At 58.0% G+C, this 15,452-nt stretch overlaps 1 protein-coding gene across 1 annotated transcript in view; it reads right to left on the reverse strand.

Moving 5' to 3' along the window:
* The window catches only part of TNRC18 (trinucleotide repeat containing 18), a gene marked incomplete at both ends in the record, with an annotated part of 53,175 nt that overhangs the window by 28,393 nt on the left and 9,330 nt on the right, over positions 1 to 15,452 (reverse strand). The window contains 6 exons of the mRNA XM_080353844.1: positions 979 to 1,163; positions 1,623 to 1,769; positions 1,972 to 2,177; positions 2,564 to 2,666; positions 5,791 to 7,593; positions 8,020 to 8,145. Of these exons, the coding sequence (XP_080209970.1) occupies positions 979 to 1,163; positions 1,623 to 1,769; positions 1,972 to 2,177; positions 2,564 to 2,666; positions 5,791 to 7,593; positions 8,020 to 8,145 (2,570 nt within the window). The remainder of the gene's footprint in view (positions 1 to 978; positions 1,164 to 1,622; positions 1,770 to 1,971; positions 2,178 to 2,563; positions 2,667 to 5,790; positions 7,594 to 8,019; positions 8,146 to 15,452) is intronic.

Consider the following 15,452-nt stretch of genomic DNA (forward strand, 5'->3'; position numbering starts at 1 on the left):
ACTAAAGCAAATCATTTCTATTTCTAAGCCTCCAGCCTAGCAAACACACATGTAAAATGAAGGTCGAAAACCAGATGACCACCAGAAAAATTAAATGGGTGTCAAACAACCAAATGAAAGCTTCCGATTTCCAAAATTATTTGGTGAAATGGAGTTGGCTGCAGGACTCGGTGCGATTGCTGCCAGTACTGCAGCCGTTTCCCTAAGCTGCTCAGGAGGTTTGTTTGGAAGTGAGCAGGGTTGAAACCGCTCAACTAAACAGAGACATCCCTAGGGAAGGAATCGAAGTCCCGCTGCTGCTGGGCAGCTCTCCTGACAGCACTGCTCAGCAGCTCTTCACCAAACCGCTGCAAAACCCACCCCAACTGTGCAGAACACACTGAATGCTTTGTATCCCAGGGACCAGCACAGGATGACAGAATCACAGAATCAAGTTAGGTTGGAAAAGATCCTCAAGATCATCAAGTCCAACCATTAACCCACCCCAGCACTGCCCCATGTCCCTGAGAACCTCATCTCTGCGTCTGTTCAACCCTCCAGGGATGGTGACTCCAGCACTGCCCTGGGCAGCCTGTTCCAATGCCCCACAGCCCTTTGGGGAAGAAATTGTTCCCCAGATCCAACCTCAACCTCCCCTGGCACAACTTGAGGCCGTTTCCTCTGCTCCTGGCGCTTGTTCCTGGGGAGCAGAGCCCGACCCCCCTGGCTCCAAGCTCCTTTCAGGCAGTTCAGAGATCAGAAGGTCTCCCCTCAGCTCCTGTTCTCCAGCTGAACCCCCCAAGTCCCTCAGCCGCTCCCATCACACTTGTGCTCCAGCCCCTCACCAGCTCCGTTCCCTTCTCTCAACTCTCTCCTGATCGCTCAATGCATCTACAGCCTTGACACACACTTGCAACACCAGCACAGCTGCTTTTCCCGTCTGGACACCCCAACTTCAGGCTCATCTCACGGCCAAACAAAAAGCTCTTGCAAACGTACCACGAGCTGGGCGCTCCTCTGCAGCTCCATGGCGTGGGCCGCTTGCTGCTGCAGGATGTAGAGCTCGTGCTGCCGCAGCAGCTGCTGATGGGAGAGGAGCTGGAGCTGGTGAGCGTGCTGGAGGGAGCTCCTGGTTGGGGGGTACATGGCGGGCCACAGCGGGGGTGCCCGGTCCATCAGCTCCGCTGGGGAACGAGCAGAGATGCAGTCAGGGAGGCAGGAGGATGGGGATGGCTAAAGGATTTAGGATGGCTCAGGGTAAGTGTCTCTACCCCAGTCCCAGGGTGTGGGGGACACGAAACATCAAGTTATGCAGAAATGTAGCGGATAAAGCGTGCTGTCTCCTCCTCAGCAGCTCCACTGTCACCACCCTGTGGGTCCTGGGACCACCTGCCTCGCTTTGCTCTCTGGATACCCTTGGTTTGACCGTCCCTGGCTGAGCCCACATGTACGTTCTTGAACCAAGGACCCAAACTCTACATGGTCCTGCAGGGGATGAGGAGCCGGTGCTGATTACACATTTCCATCTCCAAAACAAACCTAACATAGGTCAGCTCACACCTAGCCTAGAGTCCTACCCAGCCCCCTCCGAAGCCCGTGTCCTCCCCAGCTGGTACCGTGGTCCTCAGGGCTCACATCCTTACCGAAGTGTGGCAAGTGCTCGCTGGGGATCACAACAAGCTGCCCTGACTGTGGGTCTCTGGCAAACTGGTAGGCGGAAGGGAGAGCTCCCCCCATGGCAGGGGGAAAGCCTGGGGTCATGCCCTGGTGCAGGGAAGGGTGACCAAGTCCTGGAAGAAGAAACACCACAGTCACAACTCAGGGGATGCAGGCAGCTCCCACCCAGGCGAGAGGTCCTCTTTGCTCCAAAATACCTCCTTTCCTTTCCCCTTTGATCAGACAGCAGCCTCACCAGGCGCTTAGCAACACTCTCCTCGGATTGCATCGCTGTCACCACCCCGCGGACACATCGCTCCCTTGCAGGGCACTCACCGTAGGGATGGCCGGCCAGCCACATGGAGGGGCTGCCCGTCCTGGGCAGCCAGGGGTGGGCTGCCAAGTGCGAAGCCGGGTCTGCAGACCAGCGCCCGGAGCCCGCCAATGCTGGGCCTCCCGTCACCATGAGGTTGGAGTTCAAACCGTTCGTGGCGCAGCCGGACGGGTGTATCCGGGCAAAATCTGCCAGCTCCTTGCTCTCTCTGGTTGTGGGGGAGGCAAGAGAGAGAGAGAAGGTCCAAGTGTTACTGCGTGGCTGGAGGAGTCCTGGGGTATGGACCAGTCTGCATGGACCAGTATTTGCCATGATGGAGGTGGTTAACATCACATCCAGAATAAAACATCCCATCTCTCCATCCTTTTGGACCAGCCACAGATTTGCAGCCATCCATCAGAACTGCTCTGCTGTGAACTCAGGATCTGCCCGTCAACCCATGGTACGCAACTCAGCGCTCCTCACTGCACCAGCAAGGCTGGCGCCAGCAGCTACACTGGGTTGGATGTGACCCTGTCCCTCCTCCAGATAGGTTGTCCTCAAGCACGGCCTGAGGCACCGCAGCAAGAGATCCCATCCCCCTCTGACCCTCACCTGAGCAGCTTCTCCTGATCCCGCTCCAAGCGCCCGGCCAGGAGGTGGCTGTCCCGGTGGCGGCTCCTCTCGTCCCCACAGTCATCCTCTGAGCGTCCATGCCCTAAAGACAACCCAGTACCATCAAACATGAGAAACAGGCTGGGGAAAGCTGTCCTGTCTCCTCTGGGCACAGAGAGGCAATACCCTGGGAGCCAGCACATCCAAATGCCACTGTCCCCAAGACTGTATCAGGTTCAAGCCCTAAATGACAGGACAAGGTAAATATATTCTCACTAAGGTAGCTCCTGGTAGCACCCAGGTACATGTGGCTTGAGGTCTCCAAGCCATCGAAGGACCCACTCGCCAGGTCAGGCCGGTCTCCCAGGACAGGGCAGTCACCAGCCTGGCAGCAGAAGGACCAACAGGACCATTTTTGCTGAAGGACAGTGGCAGATTTCCCATTTCAGAAGGAGACAAGGCTCAACTAAATCCCTGCATCAAACCACACAGTCCTGCTTAGCACATCTTGCAGGAGGGGGATTTTATCTCTGCACCTTCTACAGCACCTTCTGCTCTCGTAAACCAGTCTGAGAGCACTGGGTATGCTCTGCAGCCCTGTCCTTCTGCAACAGGCAGAACCAACACTACAGATCCCCACAAAACCAGCGTGCTCCCCTTTGTAACTCAACCTGCGAGCGGGAATCCGCATCCCCTCCCCAAGCCATGCAGCAAGAAACGGTCTGGTGAAGCAGGGGCACATATGGCAGATGAGGGCAAGAGTCCAAAAAGGGGGGGCTGGATGTTTGGCTCAAGAAATGCTTCTTCCAGAATCAGAACAGCTGTTGCAAATGCAGCTTGGCATGGTAGCAGACACATTTGCGAGAGGTTGGGAAGCACCTGCAATACCTGGTCCTGGCAGGGCCAGCAAGGTGCTGCTGTTTGCTCCCGTGAAGGTGCTTATATATCTCGCATATGCCTTTTTCCCCAAACTCCCTGTTGCCCCTCTGCACGTTATGCTTTGGCGGCATGATCCGCTCCTGAATCCCAGCCCTGCTTGCAGCGAGCAGCTGGCCAGTCTAACGGGGTCAGGAGGAAGGTGTTTGCTGCCCCCCCAGCTCCCGGTGCACCCTGTCAGCACGTCCCCTGCCCGGGTGATGCTCTGCACCCCGCAGGGCTCAGCACGGCCTCGCACGGCTGCACCCCAGCTCCCAACAGCCCTTTCCAGGGTCCTCGCTCTCCCCTCTGGATAAGGCTCGGCACAGGGGAAAGCATCTCAGAACATCAAGTCTATTCTGCTGACAGGCAGTCTTTTCAAGGAGGGTTCCATTGTGTATTTCCACAAACCTGGAGAGCCCATGGGTTTTTTTCGCTGTCAAGTCTCCAATTCCCTCAGCCTTTACTGTCAGAAGGAATCCAGGAATGAGACAACATCTCTCCTGACTCCTCTCCCCAGGGGTCCTTCCATGGGCTTCAGGCAGAAAGCAAAGATGCTTTAAAACCCGGCACACACCCCTCCCTCCCGAGGGACTTCCCAGGGTCACCACATTTCCCTCGCAGGCTGCCAGGACACTTGGTGGGGTGGCTGTCCCCAACCAGCCCCTCCTCGACTCGATAAACGATGCTCTGTGCAGCCTCCAAGGCTCACGAATCCATCCGGAGCCCCAGCACCCCTCTCTGCCTCTCCACCAGCATCTCCACTTGCACACAAATACCCTTCCACCTCCTAGCCCAGTTTTTCCCCTCTTGGAGCCCCTGTTCCTATTTATTTTCCCCAATCCATGCCAAATTGCCTCTTCAGTGGCAGTAATATGGAGCAAGACCTTGGTTAACTCACAGCCTCCTTCCCCTCCTTGGTACAAACCGAGTTGACCCCCCTCCTCACCAGCCTTTTATTAGAAACATATTATTTTGTTATTTCACCTCCACTCCTTCCTCTCCCATCTACATTACTTGTGCTCCATTATTTATAGACACATTTATCGTCTTTTTCTCATCCCCCATCCAAACACACGCGCTTTCTGGGTCTTCTAATTCCCGCCTCGTCCCCACCCCGCCGGCAGGACGGTCCCTTTTCTGTACAGACCGATGATTGTCCGGACAGTGAATGATCATTTTGTCTATATATATGAACATGACGCACGGACCGCATAGAAAAATTCAATCAGTTATGCACAGAGGAAAAGGCTTAGGCCCGTTTCCTTGACAACCAATGCCAGGCACTAAATACTTGCATTTTACTTGCCAAATACTACAGATTAGCCAACTAAAGCCTGCTTTCTCCTTCTTAAAAGGTCTAAACATTCAAGCACTGTCCACTCAGCGCAAGCAAGCTAATGTTATTAGACTAATATCTCCTGGCACACAAAGGGAGGGGGGCAGCATTTGGGGGGGGGGACAGGAGTAGAAAAGCCGTCTTGTTTTCTGTCTGAAAGCCAACTGCATCACTTAGCAACGACCCCGGAGGCCTGCCAGAATTCAACCCTTGTTTGCAGCCTTTTAGTTCAGCTCAGTATATTACATTTAACGCAAGCTGGGAGGGTCTGCGACGATCGAGCGGATGAACAAACAGCTCCCTGTGCTGCCCACGAGGTTCCTCGGTCGGCTCCTGCCTGGCCGTGGGGAGGGCAGCGGGAGGCGATGGGAACGGGGAGACAGGCTGCTGGCCGGGAGAAAGCGCCTCTCGCCACCGAGGTGCGGGAGAAGGCAGAAAAATGTGGAAAGTGAAGGTTAAAAATCAAACCTCACCAGGCACTCGCTGTGGCATCGCTCCTTGGCACGCCAGAGCAGAGCACTTGCCACACCAGGCAGCCCTCGAGCGTCATGGTGCTAACCAAGCCAGGCCAGAGCACCAAAACAGCCGCCTAAGCCATCCCCCTCCTGCCAGCACCACGGCTTAAAGCAGAACCATGAGACTAAAACACCAGCACAAAGATGGATTAAGGGGTTTCTCTGTCACTCCCTTTACTAACGGGGATCAAACAGGTGGAGAAGGGTTGTGCTCAGAGGTGGACAGAGGGGATGGGATGGGATGGGATGGGATGGGATGGGATGGGATGGGATGGGATGGGGGAAAGGGAAGTCCTGCTCCCCGCTGTGCTCTACAACGTGCCCTTGGCTGGGCACAGGAGGCACAGAGAGTCGAAGGTGCCCAACGCAGCTCCTGCCACACCTCCAGCACCAGGCAGCTGCTCTCCCCAGGGAACAGATCCAACTGGGAAGTCCCAGGACAGCTCTGAGGAACCCACCTTTGATGCTGCTGAGGGACAGCGAGCGATCCCGGTCGGCCAAGCTGGGCCCCAGTTTGCTGCTGCTGCTGCTGCTGTTGTCTTTCTGCCGGGCCACGGCCACGGCAATGCCGACGGGCAAGTGCCTCACCTCCACCTCGCCCTGGGAGCCAATGCTCTCACGGCCAAAGGATTTGGCACTCTCAGGTCTCTCGGGGTCCCTCTTCAGCTGCTTCGCCGGCTGCTGCGACAGCAGCTGCTGCACTTTGGAGGCACCCAGCTGCGAAGAGTCCAACTTCATGTTGCCCAAGCCACCAAAGGGGCTCTTCTTGCCGCAGCTCTGCCGGGACGAGGTCTCCTTGGCGAAGCTGCCGCTGTACTTGATGAGGCTCTGCATGGCCGAGCCTTCACCGTGGGATGCGGGGTGGAGGACGTCGGCAGCGCCACGTGAACCCACCACCGAGGAGCGTGGCAAGCCGCTGGGGTCCAGGTAGACCTTCTTGGCTTCCTCCTCCACCCGGGTGACGTGGTTGTGCTGCGCGGCCAGCACTGCCATCTGTGTGGTGGCGAAGTTGCCCATCTCAAAGGGCTTCCACTTCTGCTCAGGCGGTTTTAACTGACCGTGGTCCAGGTGCTGCCGAGAGGAGTCCAAAGTGCCATAGACCTTCACCGCTTCTTTGGAGCTGGATCGCTGGAAGCGGTCCCGCTCGCAGGAGCGATGCTCTGCCTCCGGACTCGGCTTCAGCAAGTCCTTGGAGGCCAGGAACTCCCTGCTCTCCGGGGAGCCCAGCCCCGGCCTGTTGAGGAAGGGTTCTGATGTGACCTGTCTCTTCAGCGCCATGGAGTTCGCCCTGATCACCGAGCCCTTCTCCCTCAGAGCCTCCATCCTTTTGGCATCGCTGTGGCAAGAAAAGTCCTGGGACAAGAGCGTGCGGGAGGTGTCCGCGAGGCATCGCTCCGTGGGCGACTGCAGCACCCCCACCTTGCCGAGGTCCTTGTCCTTCGCCTTGTTGTCACGGGCCTGCGAGGCGATTTGGATGGGCCCGCTCCTCTCGTCGTAGGCTTCAACCGAAGGCACAAAGGTGGGGGCGATGACTTTGTGCTCCCTCCCCAGCTCCTTGGCCGGCGGGAAGATGGTGTACATGCTGGAATGGACGGGCTGCGGAGGGAATGTTGTGGCCGGCGTCATCTTCCCCGGCTGCGAGGGGTGCGGGGACGGGCAGCTGCAGGAGACGTGCAAAGTGCCCACGGAGGGCAGGAGGGGCTCCCCACGCTTCAGCCGCTCGGCGTGGGCGTGCGCAGAAGGCCTCATGTTCTCGTCGTGCCGAGCGGGATCCTTGGCACAGCGGTCCTGCTCGGTACCCAGGACCTTCAGCATGGGGTCCCCACCACCGTTACAGTTGCTGAGTGAAGAGCTCTGCAGTGGGTTCTTGGACTTGGGTTCCCCGCTGCCCGCACCCCAATTTGGCAAGTGCTCAGCCAGGAACGGGGAGAGACGCTCGCCAACCTTCACCGCCTTCTCCACCACGCTCACTTTCCGTTCGCTGTCGGGTTTGGTGTCCTGCGTGAGGTCCACGACGCTGCGGGGCCGCGGCTCCTCCTTCGTTTTGCCCTCCTTCTTGGCAAAGGGCAGGGAGAGATCGCTCCGACATGCCCTTTCCTTCCCACCGGGGTCTTTCAGGCTTTCTTTCGAGCTCTTGTGCAGCTGCCCAAGGTCCTTCTCCCGCAGCAAAGTGCTCGACGTGTGGTTGCCCGCAGTCCTTGAGAGGGGAGGCTGCGGGTGCAAAGCGGACTGGCCCGCGTGGCCGGCCAGGTAGAACCCATCTGCAGAGCAAAAGCAAACAAAATTACCACGGGCCTCCAAACCTTTAAGTCCTACACGGAGACAGAAGAGACATGGCAAACCAGGAGGGAACAGGTTTCAAGGATGTTGAGACATGGCCAGGAAGGACCAGGGCGGAGGAGACCAGGCAGGTACCTCCCTGTGGCCCAGGTGGGATGGGGACAGCCCTGTCACCAAGGCACAGAGCCTTGCAATGTGGCGGCATGTGAGGGCTTCAAGGAGGGACCTGGCTGGGTTCCCTACAGCACAACCCTATCCAAAACCCTCCTGCTAAGGCCAGGAAACATCTTGGGATGATAACCCCAGGGGGTTCCTGCTCTTCACCTCAACATCCCAGCATCCAGCAGCCGAGCAAGCCCAAAGGACAGGGAGAGCACCCAGGGGTGACAGAGGGGACCCAGACTCACCTTTCTGCGACTCGAAGAGGCTGTGCTGACCCAGCTGGGCCAGGAGAGGACTGCCGGCGCTGGGCGGCTCAAGGTGGCTCAGGGGAATGTACGACGGGTAGAGCCCGTTAGGCAGATGGGAGAAGCCTGCAGCAAACGAGAAACAGAAGAGAGAAACACGTTTCAGCCCAAGCGGCACATCGCCTTGGAACGAGCCCCGCAGGAGCACAGACTGTTGTGGCTGTCGGTCCCTCGCGCGCCAGCATCAGCGGCTGCGAGGACACGTGCGACAACGCACAGTGGGCAGGGACAGCCCGAGGTGAGCAGCACGGCCTGGGGTCCCCGTTTCGGTCACTGACCCCCGGGTCACCCCCCTGCGCCGCTGCGTGGCTCTAACTCTGCAGCCGGTGGGTTGCAAACACAGCGTGCTGCTTTCTGAGCAAAGCCTTAAATCTGCAGGCAAAACGGCTCAGCCTCCTGCCCGATAAGCTGCTTTATCACAAGTACAGTGACCTGTGGGTGAGGGCACTTATCAAGCAGCGATAAGACCCTGTTCCCAGTGTAGTTTTGCCAGTACAACCCATCCCCGCTGCAGCTGCCCAGCACCGGGTTTGGGCTTTGGGGAAAGCACAAGAGCATCCTCACACAAAGCAGCTCATAAAGCACAGTTTCATGTACCCCAGACCAGCATTTTATCCCAGAGGAAGGCAAAACTGCAGAAAACCTGCCACCCATCCACAAGCTGATATGAAAGCAGCATGTCCCCAGAGCCCTGCTACTAGCGGACTGAATTACATTCAGGACAATGGGGCCTCCTCAAAGAGCGGGCCCCCCAGCAACGTCCTCATGCAAATAATCACCAGCAGCATTTCATCAGAGAATACAATCACCGTAACAGCGGTAATAACACAAGCTCTTCGCTACAGGCAGCAATTCCGCTGCAACACTGCCACCAAACGGCACCCGAGCAATGCTGCAAACCCCAACGCTCTGCAAGAACCAGCTTCCCAGTTGGTGCCATCATTTAAAAAACTATTAAAAGCCCTCAGGAGAGTCTGAAGGAGCCAGTCAAGCCCTCTGCAACCCCCCTCCCTTCCCCTTAAGAATCAGCTTCCCCAGAATTCAACAATCCCACTGAAAGCAACCAGGCAACAAGACTGTCAAGAGTCCAGCATCCGACTGGATCAAAACAACATCGCACCAAAACCCAAGAGGAGGGAGAGGAGTTCAGTCCCCGAAGCTGCACGTGGAGCACCATCTGTGAGAGCTAGTCAATATTTCACATTATTTAGACAGCCGGGATCTCTTTCGCATACATGTTTGCATCCCGGCACATGTTCCTCACCAACGCGGTGCTCCACACAGTTCCTGGCCCAGATCCATCGCCCGGCAGCTCCCAGCAGCACCACCCGCACCCACCAACCCCCCAGCGGCGGGACCCGGGGGGGCTTCCTCTGCCTATGAACTTCAACACCAAGCCCAGTCCCAGCAGCTAAAACTTGCCACTTCATCTTGTGCAGGGTGCTGTGAAAGCACCGAGTCTGCACACACATTCACATCTCTCCTTGGTAACCCCAAAACCTTGATGTTCAGGCATTTCCAAACACATTTTCTTATTCCAGGGCTGGAGAGCACCGGGTGGCACCCAGGGGCGCGGACGCCGGGTCAGCTGTGAACAGCTCCACTCCACAGCGTGTTTTCCTTGGCGCTGCCACCTCCACCGCTCCAGCACACGGCTGGGCTGGCGAGGAGCCAGCGCCTGGAGCGGGAGTGACACATTTCCGAGGAAACACCGGTCCCATCTGGCAGAGCACATGGCTGCAGCACGGCAAACCCCGGGGAGCGCCCTGTGCCACACCAACCCCCGCGGTCCCAGCCCCTTTTCCCAGCCAGACCTCGATCCCGGCTGCGAGAGCACAGACACGGAGATCGCGGCGAGACTCATCCCACACTGCAGACACTGCCATGCGCAGGTGCCCGTGGCACGTCCACACCTGCAGAGCTCCAGGAAGGGGACATGATCCAGCCCTGTCAACCAGCACAGGGGCCTGCTGCTGGTACCCAAAGAGGCATTTTGGTACCAGTGACATCCCTGGTCCTACTGGGGCAGGTCCCAGCCTGTGGCATCTTATCCCACCCGGTGATAAGACAGTGTCAGCCCCGGCCCCAAGTGCACTGAGGCTTCCTCCACAATCAGTATTATCCTGCCCCACTGCCAAGACCCGGCCTCAGCTGCAGGAGGAGTGGGAAGCTTGGCTGAAAGAACGAGGGGACAAGGAACTGTTGGGTGACAGTGACCAAAGGGCAAATGAAATCCCCTTCAGCGGTCACAGAGGTTTTCTAGCCACTGTGCTGAAGCAGGGAGCAAAGCAGTAACAAGTAGCTTCATGTGCAGCCCGAGCTGCACACGGATTCAGGTGGACACGTTGGGGACCCTGCAGGGCAGTGTCACCACCCCAGCTGGGAAGCAGCAGCAGAACTGAGCTGATGCCACCAGCCAAGCCCCAAAGCCACTCTGCACCAGGTGGCTCTTCCCAGTGTCTCCCATGAGCCCCAGCAGCACCGCTGCTCCTGGGAGAGGTGTAATCCCAGCACGGGGACTCAAGCACATCCCAAAGCTCTGCAGGTGGGGAAAATGAGGCATGGGCAGGTGCAAAGATTTGCCTGCATCACCCAGCTGACCAGCAGCAAAAGCAGAGAGCCACCCAGAGCCCAGCCTCTGGTTTACCAGCGACATTGTTTTCCTTTCCTAAATGCCCAGAGGGAGAAGCTGCCCAGGCTGTATTTACCCAGCCCGTTCCCTGCCAAGAGCCAGAGCCGAAGCAGGGAGCAGGATCCGAGCCACAGCCTTCCTGGGGACAAACCCAATGCAAATCCAATCTCGAGGCGCTGCCAGAGCATCCCTTCCTCCGTACAGCCCTCCAGCAGCAATGCTGACCAGCTGGTGTAAGACTCTGCTGCCCCGCTTCCCCGGGCAGGACCTGGAGGTGAAGCTGCTCCTCTGTGCGCTAAAGTAGCTGCATTTGCAGGAGGCAGCCGTGAGCAAGTCGCTCCCTCCTTGGATCTCTGTGCCAGAAAGCGATGCCAAGGGGAGAAACTCTACCGCAGTGAGTAACGCACAGCTCACCCCAACCATGGGCTTCTGCCAGGGAAAAGGGAGGGGAAAGGGGGAAACCACAACCATCTCCATCTGCCCGGGGCCAGAGTGTTTGCTGAACCAGTGCAAGATCCTTTACGCCCAGGGACACGCCAACAGGTCTGGGCAGGCTCAGCCACGCTCCTCCTGCTCGCCCTGGGGCAGAATGGCACCCGGCACAGGCAGGGAGGTGCCAGGCAGCACTGCCAGCCCCAAACCGGCTGTGCCCCCTTCCCTGCCATGCCAAATGTGTGTGCCCATCAGCACAGCCCCTAGAAACGCATCACTAACATGAATCTCTTGTGGGTGCCCAGAGTGGGCTCACACGATCCAAAGCAGCCCGGCTCAGAGGGTAAAAGGGTTTAAGAGGCACACAGATTGTCCCTTGAGCCACCTTAACCCTGCAAGAAGGTGACAGACAGCAACCAAAATGCAGTCCCTGTTCGTCTCCCCCTGCGATGCTCCAGTGGATGGGCACGGAGCTGGGACACGCATCGTCCCTTCCCTCCCAGCTCCACGCTGAGCTGGTAAAACATCCCTGCTTCGCACGATTGAGACATAAATCACTAAGAGCAGTTATGAGAGGAACTTGGCGGGTGCAGATGTGTCAGCCCAGTTCAAAACGTTTTCTTCATCTTCGCTTAGCTCTCCAAAACGGCACAGGGGGAAGAGGTACGGCCTGGTGACTCACCACCGAAAGGGGATGTGACTGATGGGGAGATGAGATACCGGCGACCACACAAACCGCACACCAAACGTCTGGAGGACAGAGGTCACACCAGGGGAAGCGGGAGGGAAACGGGCCCCACGCGCTCAGCCCACTTGGGGTTTGCCCAAAGCTCCGCGGCAGGAGGGAGCCACCAAAAAAACAACATCCCCAGGCTGAGGTGACCAGGGCAGGCAGGCGGACATGCCCGGAGCACAGCGGCTGCTGGTCACCCCAGCTTTTGAACCTGCAAGTTCTCTCCATCTCTGATCCGCTGGTCCGAAATTCAGCTCCAGCTGCACAAGGAATTTTTTACAGCAAGGATGGTAAAACACTAGAACAAGTTGCCCAGAGAGGTGGTGGATGAACCATCCCTGGAGACATCTCAGGCCAGGCTGGACGGGGCTCTGAGCAACCTGAGCTGGTGCAGATGTCCCTGCTCATGGCAGGGGGGGCACTGGGGGAGCTGGGAAGGTCCTTCCAACCCAAACTGTTCTGTGATTCTATGGTAAGTTGGCCAAGCCTGGGTAGTAAAAAAGCTGGGCAGGACCGGGAAACGCTGGAGCTGAACGCATCTCCCCCATGGATACGGCTTCAGCTGACAATCCAGGCTACATGCCTGACGCCACAGGTGTGTGCCAGCACCAGGAAAGCGGCTCCATCCCAAAGCTGAGCCCCAGGCAGGGCCGTCCTTGCCCAAGACACCACAGCCCCGTCAGCAGAAGGCCAGCGGCCCCCAGTGTCCTGGGAGAGGTGAAGTAACTCTCCCCCATCGGCCCCGTCTGCCCGTTATGGGTTTCTGCCACTTGTGAAATACTTCCAACCGCCAGCATCTCCTCCCATCCTCCCCGAGCCGTGATGGACGGACACAGTGCCAGGAAGCAGGCTGGCACCACGCGGGGCTGCGCGAGAGGCTGTGGCCACAGACGGCTCTGAGCCAAAAATCCCTGTGCTCCCTCCGGTGCAGGCGCTGAAGGGCTGGGAAACAGCAGCGAGGCTTTGGGTTTATTTCCACGGGATGTTTCCAACTCCAGGCACCCAAGGCAGATTCGCAGCCCCGCTGCAGCCGGGTCTGGCGTGGAGCGGGAGCTGCAGCCGCCCTTGGCTGGGAGCAGTCACCTCTCCCCCAGTCCGGCTCACAAGCACCTCGCAGGCAGCCAACTGGGACACCAGTCCATGCCGCAAACGGCTGGATAAACACTTACAACCTCATGAGTCCCCTTTCCCCGGCAGAGAGGGAGGAGAACGGGGAGAAGTCCAAGCACAGCGAGTACCCGCCGGCTGCCAGCTCTCCCACCGCCGTCCCAGCACCGCCTGCCCCGCTCACCATCGTCGCTGCGTCCCTCGGCCCTCCCTGCAGAAGCAGCAGCTTCCCGGGGACACTCTTTTAGGGCCCCCCACTTCCAGCAGACACGTCTCCATCTCTGCCCCACGACCTGGGGACACGCAGCACAACGAGGCACAGCCGCAGCTTCTCCTCATCCACACATTTATGGCTGCAAACAGCTGAGGGCCAGGAGTGCTGACAGCATAAATCTTTGCCGCCTCCTCCCCTGTCTGCCAGGGCGGCTCTAGTGACACCCGAGGCACTGGAGCTGCCTTGACTCTGTGCCACGCACGAGACGGCAGCGATTCGAGCCCCCGAACACGCCAGGATGAAACCAAAGCCCCTGGATCAGACGTGCTGGTGCTGCGGTTGTGGCCGGTCCCTGTCCCCGCAGCCCCAAGCCACTGCTGTCATCGCAACCCACCACCCTGCACCCCAAAACCCAACCCTGACATATTTACACCCCGTCCCACAGGGCTGGCAGATGCTTCAAAGCCTTAATTTACAGCCTCGATTCTCCGCATCCCCTGAAAGCGTTCAATCTCATCCCCCGGATCCGCAGCAGCCAGATCAATCTAACTCCCTGTTTAATCTTCTAAGGGCCCCGGCGAGCTCAGAAGCAGCATCCTCCGGCGGGGGGTCTGCGCTCCCGGCCTCTGCCGGCTCGAACGCCACTGCACCGCTCCCCTTCAGCTGCAAAAATCACCACCTTAAAAGCCAAGGCGAGTTCCACCCCCAGCTCAGCACAGCTCTCTATTGTTTCTTTTAATTTTATTTTATTCCACGTGGGACTCTGTGTCCAGGCCGCTTTATTTTTAAGTGCCTCTTGCTCAATATTTACTATTGCTTGCAGCTGCGTCAGCACAGGAACACCGCGCTCTCCCGCCGGCTTTCCGAGGAGCCCTCCCGCAGCCATTATCCCGTGCCGTGATTTTATTGCCGCGATGAATCACCGTGCTGCCGGGCGCGCCGAAGGGCAGGGTGTGTGCACAGGGCAAGGCAGGAGGGGGGGTTCCCTGTCTTTGTGGAAATAAATATCATCAGGCTGAGCCCTACCACTCACCTCCTCCTCACCCGGGAGCTGGAACAGCCCCAACGTCCTGGAGATGGCGGAGGTGGAGAAAACGGGAAGAAGCGGCTGCAAGTGCTCAAGGGATCGGTGCTCGTGCCCCGGTGTCCTGCAGATTCAGTTTGCACCGTGCAACAAAGTGAACGCAATCCAAGGTACATCAGCCCTTCAGGGCTTGGGGCTGCAGGACGAGGACACTGATGAGGTGCCCTGAAGATCCCCTGCGAGGTCGCCCACCTTCCTGGCAGTGTCTTCATGGGGGGCAGCGAGAAGCCACCCAGGTGGGGACACAAATCCCTTCTGGCAAAGTGGCTTTTCCTCCCGCTGGAGCGGCCAGGATGGAAACCATCCCACCTGGACCCATGACACGATGCACAGCCTGAGACACACGGTCGGGGAAGCACCGACCTGGTCTCACGTTAATCCTGACACACAAACACCCAAATCAGTGTCACTGCTCCTGGGTCACTGTCGGCTGCTACAGCTGAAGCTTCTCCTCTGTGTCCCCAGCCTGAAATCCCCACCAGGGCAGACGTCTCTCCTTTCCACTGGCGTAATTAAACCTGACACCCCAACGGGGGGGTCCACCAAAACCTCCAGGCTCTCACTATGCGGCTGCACAGCTTTCCTCAAATAGCAAGGAGCAACTTGGTGGGCTCTTCAGCTCCACATTTACTAAGATGTTGTAGGGAAATTAGAAAATAATTTTAACTCTTCAACTGATGAACAGAATCCCCAGGAACACAGAACCTGGCTGCTAGATCATAGTCTTGCCTTCGTCTCCTGATTTTCTAAGACAGCATTAATAAAATGTCTTTGCTCTGGACCGTCTTCTGTGATGGTGAAGACCCTCCTGCCACTGGTGGCTGGCACAGGGGCCTGAGAGCTGATTCTGTTCCCGGCACTGGGTGCACACTTGCCTTGCAGGTGATTCCCCTCCTTCCTGAGCACAGAAATTTAACCCACCTCATTAAAAAACAGAATTAAATCACCCAAACTCAGTGCAGAACACATGATGCAAACACACAAGCCCCCGCTCCCCAAGCCCTAGCCCTGCAATTAACCCAGCAACACCCACACATGCCCCATACCTTCGTTAGGAAGGAGCTCGTTACCCTTCACTGCCCGAGCCAGGAGAGCTACAGGTGCTCGGTGAGGGAAGGTTATTGCGGGATAGTGCGGGTCCCCACATCGCCTGCACCGAGTTCCTGCCAGC

The sequence above is a fragment of the Nesoenas mayeri genome (genome assembly GCF_963082525.1).
Source record: "Nesoenas mayeri genome assembly, chromosome: 15".
In the NCBI taxonomy this organism is placed as follows: domain Eukaryota; kingdom Metazoa; phylum Chordata; class Aves; order Columbiformes; family Columbidae; genus Nesoenas; species Nesoenas mayeri.